This window comes from Tenrec ecaudatus, chromosome 14 (genome assembly GCF_050624435.1).
Source record: "Tenrec ecaudatus isolate mTenEca1 chromosome 14, mTenEca1.hap1, whole genome shotgun sequence".
In the NCBI taxonomy this organism is placed as follows: domain Eukaryota; kingdom Metazoa; phylum Chordata; class Mammalia; order Afrosoricida; family Tenrecidae; genus Tenrec; species Tenrec ecaudatus.
Window position 1 is genome coordinate 49,063,253 of NC_134543.1, and position 6,000 is coordinate 49,069,252.

Below are 6,000 nucleotides of genomic sequence, written 5' to 3' on the forward strand. Positions count from 1 at the left end.
AGGGCCCTTGAAGACCACCTAACTCAATCACAGTTTACTAGTGATAAAGAAGCAAGACAGAGGAAAGGGCTAAGTCAGAATCACACCACCAGCAGGCAAAAGAGGGGAATTTGAATCCAGATCTCTTGACTAAGTTCATGTTCTTCACACTGCACTTAACTGCGTCCCAGTCCCCCCAGTGACAGTTATCCAACTTTGAAAACAAAGTCGTTTTACATTAACAGCAAAAAAGACCCAGTAGCAACACCAACCCTTTTTCTTTAACTTCATTTAAGGGGCACAACATAGCATTGTTACAGTTGGCTAGTCACTAACCCGCCAAGACTGATGGCCTTACTCCTAACCACTTGGCAATCGCTGCTAAAAGTTCACTACCTGTACTTATGGCCCACATGACCAGGCATGCAAAGTTGATGCTAATTTCAAGATAGTTGTGTGAAGAAAGAGAGCCTGGCGTCAAATTCTTAGGGTGGGACATGAATTAATAAAGGCCTCTCTAAAGTCTACCAGCAAATCACTGGTTTACCCACATCCTTCCATATTGTTCAATATTCTTCAGTACTGCTAAAGAACCAGCGGCTTGCTCTCAAGAACAAGACTATAATTCTTTTTAACGCTCCAGAAACCAGACTCGGATGGATTCAGCAATCTAGTCTCAAATCACATTCTGCTTCTTCAAAAAGACCTTCTCTGACCTCTTAACTGAACAAAGCAACACCAAGGCAAAGCAGTCATTCTTTTAAGTTAACTAATTTCCTTCTGGAACTTGGCAGCAACTGAAAGGGTCATTTATTATTCATTTCTCTACATGCTTACTTTCAGTTCATGGCCCTCAAGCACTCAAATGAAGGCTCGCCGCTCACGGCAGGATCCCCCATGCCAACCTGGCTGACACACAGTAGGTGCACATAGAGCAGCAGCATGCCTGGCCCCTTGGTTCCTCCGGGAACTGTCTCCGGAAAGGCTCCGGAAAGGCACATACATTCACATGGGCCACTGTTAGAGAGCATGCTTCTGATACTGGGAGACAACCCATGCTTTCAATCCTGCTCCTGACTCCCTCCGGAACGCCCTGCACTTCCAGCAACGAACACAAAAACCTCTCCAGGCCCACTCATACACTGCTTTTCTGAAACATCTCAGCAGTGATTTCCTCATAAGGAAATAATGAAATAAAGTCCTGGCATCAGTTAATCTCCCATGTCAAGTCCACAGAATTAAACATACTTTGAAGCCAGCCACAGACACAAAACTAAATCCTACGCTGTTGAAACAGGGCTGACGTTACATAAGGCAGACTAAACTTCAGCTATTGTCCCAGTCACATCTCCCTCCTTCCAATGAACCTTGACGTTTGCCTTTTTAAGTGCAAATCTGAAGCTGCTGGTCAGAACACTGAAAAATAAAAAAGCACGCTCATTGGCATACCACTTTCAAAGTAGGCGAAGAGACATCTAATCATGTTCCAGATGATGCTGGAGAGGGTGAGGGCAGGGCTGGAAACTTTGGGGTTGTAGTGTCTTGAAACTGCGCTCAAATAGTCCACCCCTCTCTTGTAAAATTGTTTTCAAAGTCGGCACTCAGCAAAAGGTACTCAGCTATCAAAACACGTTTTTTCAAAGTTCCTGGAGTTTTCCATGCCAATGACGCTTACCTATCAGCAGCACCCAGGGCGCTCAGAATCCAAGTGTCTCAACACAGTAGGGCGAAAGCACGGGTTCCCAAGAGCAACGCACCCCCCCCCAAAAAAAAAATAATCCTTTCTCCTCAGATGTCAAACCTAAGGTTGTTCCAGGCTCCTACCTAAGCCCCCCTTCCCATCCCACTCCCCTTTCACTGCCCACACCACCCGACTTTTATCTGGCGAAGCCTCTCCCCTGGCTTATTAAGGGTAAACAATAGAAATGTCACGAGGAAACTCAGGAAGTAGATGAAGTCTCTAATTGCTGCCGTTTAACGACGGCAGATAATTACTATCTTCAAAACGTGGTTTGCACAAGAAAGGGAGCCTAGTCGGATGAAGCCAGGGAGCTCCCCCGCGCTACCCCCACCTCCGCTACCCTCACCGCCAGGAGGGCATCCGTGAGGCGGAGGCCCGGGACGCAGGGGCAGGAGGGGAGGGTGCAGTCCCTCCCGACTGGGGTGCCCAGGCCCAGTCCCTGCCCCCCACCGGGCACTCCCGGCGGAGACAGGCTGCGGGCCGGCCAGCAAGCCGGGTCACAGACAGTTCACTGCCCTCCGGCTGCGGCAGCCCGAGGCGGTCACCATAACGATATGCAAAGCGCTGCCCGCCGGTCGCCCGCCTAGCCCGGGCGACTGCCCACCGCGCGGCCGGGGCCCGCAGCACCGTGCGCAGTCCAGGGGCCCGGGGCTCACAGTTGCCCGGGGCGGGGGCGCCTGGCCAGGCCAGCCTCGAGGCTCGGCCGAGGGTCCGGTCTCCTGGATCCCGACGTGGCCGCGACGGTGGCGCCTCGCCCGGTGCCCCTGCCCCTGCCCACCCTGCGGGGCGCGGGCAGGCGGGACCCAACGTGCGGAGAAGTGACATCGTCCCCGGGCGGCGCGGCCCAGGACCGCGTCTCCTAGCGCTGGGCGCCGCGGGAGCGGAGCCACCCAAGTGCCCGCCGCGCGGGGCTCCCGGCGGCCTCGCTGGCCCCGCTCCGCCACTTCCTCGGGCGCCGTCCTCCGCGCAGACCGCGGGGCTCGCGCGCGCGCTCTTGGGGCGCAGCCCCCCCGGCGGTCCCCGGGGAGTGCCCGACCACCCGCACCGGCCCGCGCGGAGAAGAGAGCGCGCGGCGGCCACCCGCCCCGAGGTCCGGGCCCCCGGACTCACCCCAGCACCACCAGCTCCCCGTATTTCACCGGCTCCTTATTCGGGGCGCAGTGTTCCTCCTGGTCCGGGGAAAACATGGAGCCCCGCTCGGCCGCCGCCGCCGCCGCCTCCGCCGCGATCCCCGCCGAGTCCGCGCCGCCGCTACAATCCCATCCCGCGAAGGGGGTCAGCGCGCCGGGGAAGGGCACGGCGGCGAACGGGGCGCGGGGCGGCCAGTCCCGCGGCTGCTCCGTCGTGGCTGCGCCTCGGCCCCCGCGGGCTCCCCGGAGCTCCGCGCGCCGCGGCCGCCCCGAGCCGGACCTGGCAACAAATGGGACCCGGCAGCGCAGGGACCTGCCCGCGCCGCGCGAGCGCCGCCGCCGGAGCCCGCGGGAAGGAGGGAGGAAGCGAGGGGGAGGGGAGGGGAGGGGAGGGGGCGGAGGGCCGGGCCCGGCGGGGGAGGGGCGGGCCGGCCGCGCGCACGGAGGTGGGGGCCCCAGCCCGCGGGGCGCCCCTCTCCCAGCGCGGGGGGGCCGCCCGCGCCCGCTCCCGCACCACCCGCGCCCGCGGGCCTGGCGGCGGCTCGGCCCCGTGTTATGTAAACATAGAGTAAAAGCGAAGGGAAGTTCTTAAAGGGGCAGCTCTGTTTTTGTTTTGTTGTTGTGTTGGGGGGGGGGTTATTTTATGCTATCGTGTGCCTCCTTCCCCAAACTTGCACCGGCGAGCCCGACCCCCGCCGCCGAGTTCCCCAGGCCCGTCGCGCAGGATATCCCCCAGCGCCGCGGTCAAGATCGCCACGCCGAGCTTCCGTCGCTCGGTTTCCTGAGATGGAGAAAAGGGACTTCCTCTGCGTCGGGCGCCTCTGCCTTCCCGGGCCGTCGCGGGCGGCACACCTGTGTAGGTGTTGCACACGCGCACCAGGGAGCCGCCTCTCCCCAAATGCAGCCCCTCCAAGCTTGCGGGCGTCCGGAAGCTCGGCCGCCTTTGCGAGTCAGCGTGGACGGACCTGGAGCCCCGGGCGGGGGGTTTGCAGGTGGGACTGCTGCTAAGTGCCAGACCAGCTGTGCCTGAGCCGCAGCCACGGCGCGCCACTCAGCCTCGGAAACCCACCGGGGCAGTGTCAGTGTCGACTGTCCACGGCAGTGAGTTTGGTTTGGTTTGGGTGAGTGATGAAGCCAGTCCATTGCACTGGGCGAAGCCATTTTGATCTCTGTTTGGGGCTGCTAATCCTAAGGTCAGTGGGTTGAAGCCACCAGCAGTTCTGAGGGAGAAAAATGAGGCTTTCTACTCCTGTCGAGATTTCCAGCCCTCGGAAACCCACAGTGGCAGTGTTACTCTGCCATATAGGGGCGCTTTGAGTCAGAATCTATTGATTGGAGATGAGTTTGGATTGAGGAAGGGATTTAAGAGGAAACTACCTGGGTGAACTCTTGTTTTAATAACAGGTCCATTATGAATACCATGAATTCATCAATACACCGTGTTTACTTTTGGAGCTCCTCTAGATAGTTAACTCTTTGGGCTTTAAAATATTTGAGAGGGTTGCTGTTTTACTGACTGCTGGTTTTCATGGTCCGGATTTTTCTGTTTTAACATTTTTTAAGCATTCATCACATTGTAGAAGCCCTGCATCTTATTGCCAGCCGCTGCCTCTCAGAACTGTTTAATATTTAAAGAAACAAATACTGTGGAAGCTACCTTAAGCAGAAACAGTGCCGGATTGGCTTTGACCCCACTAAGTAAAGGGCTAGGAAAAAAGTAATTGCATCCGTTAGGTCCATGCTGCTGTTGAACACCGTGTGTGTTACAGTCTCTGACAGGTTATTACTGTACTGACAAGATGCTTCAGGTATTGCTACTTCAGTCAGGAACTGGTTTTATGTTTTTAATTGAGGCTTTGGTTAGAAATAGGAGAAGAAAGATATTTCTAAGTAACGAAAGCCAGTCCAATGCTAAACTAAAAAAAAAAAAGATGAAATCATCAAATTAACTCCATGAATCTATTGTAAACAGTGTGGACCTTTGGGTCTCTGTCTTCTGCTGTGACTTTCACCAGCAACCCTTGGCTAAAGGACTCATCCTCGTCGCCAGTGTCCCAGCGTGGATTTCTGCTTGATTGACACTGTCTCCCATCTGCTCTGTGGCTCCAGCTGACCATATCCATGTGTGACTTCCAAAGGTCTGTCACAGACACCCTGCACTTGCGCAGGCCCCTGTTATTATGGTACCTGGCTGTCATCTAGCTCCTCTAGGCCTATTCGGTTGCTGCTACTGCTCTCTAGGCTACAATTACCTCCTCTCTGCGCCCTGTGCTCTTATGCATTGCACCACCCTGCTCTGGCTCCATTTCCTCCTTGCTATGCTCTGCATCGGCTCCTCGGAGGATGGAAACAAATATTTATGAACCTCCTCCTAAGTTCCAAACACTTGGCTGGGCCTTTCCCTGGAGATGCCCCAGTCTTCCAAGGTCCTCCCCGCTAGCTAACTGTCCGCAGGAACCTCGGACTTCAGGACATGTATCTCTCCCTTTGGACGCATGTCTGTTACATGTGGGTTACAGGACATGTATCTCTCCCTGCATGTCTGTGAGCCTGTCCATAGATAGTGCTTAATGGGCTCTGTGTTTCAGTTCTTAAAGAAAGTGTTGTTTCAAGTGAGTTTATGTCGACTGCCCCTTGTTTTCATCCTAGGCAGCTCTGAGCCAGGTTTGCTTTGTGAGTCATTCTTGAGTCCCAGAAACTGAAACCAGTAAGAGCAATTCTATGGAGTGGGGTCAGGAATGCAAAGGTGTGTGTGGAGGGGGGTGGGAGGCAATGAAACCTCAGAGGGCAAAAGGGTTGAGTGGGGACTGTGGCAAATTGGTGAATCTGCCAACTAAAAGGAGCCCTGGTGGTGCATTGCTTAAGTACTCCACTGCTAAGCAAAAGATCAGCAGTTTGAACCCACAGACTGAAAGACGAGGCAGTCTGCTTCTCTAAAAATTTAGAACCCTTGCAACCCAACTGGGCAGTTCTATTCCGTCCCCTAGGGTCACTTGTTTTAGTGGCATAGTGGGTTACAAGTTGAGATGCTAACATCAAGGTCAGCAGTTCAAAACCTCCCGCCCCTCTATAGAAAAAAGAAGAGGCTTTCTATTCCCATAACAGTTGATAGTCTCTGAAACCTGCAGTGGCAGTTAGTTCTACTCTGTC

General features: G+C 55.2%; 1 protein-coding gene across 1 annotated transcript in view; it reads right to left on the reverse strand.

Moving 5' to 3' along the window:
* PELI2 (pellino E3 ubiquitin protein ligase family member 2) overlaps nucleotides 1-3,153 on the reverse strand; it is a 181,639-nt gene extending 178,486 nt beyond the window's left edge. The window contains exon 1 of the mRNA XM_075531379.1: nucleotides 2,831-3,153. Within this exon, the coding sequence (XP_075387494.1) occupies nucleotides 2,831-2,907 (77 nt within the window). The 5' untranslated portion in view covers nucleotides 2,908-3,153. The remainder of the gene's footprint in view (nucleotides 1-2,830) is intronic.
* Between the last annotated feature and the right edge of the window lie 2,847 nt (nucleotides 3,154-6,000).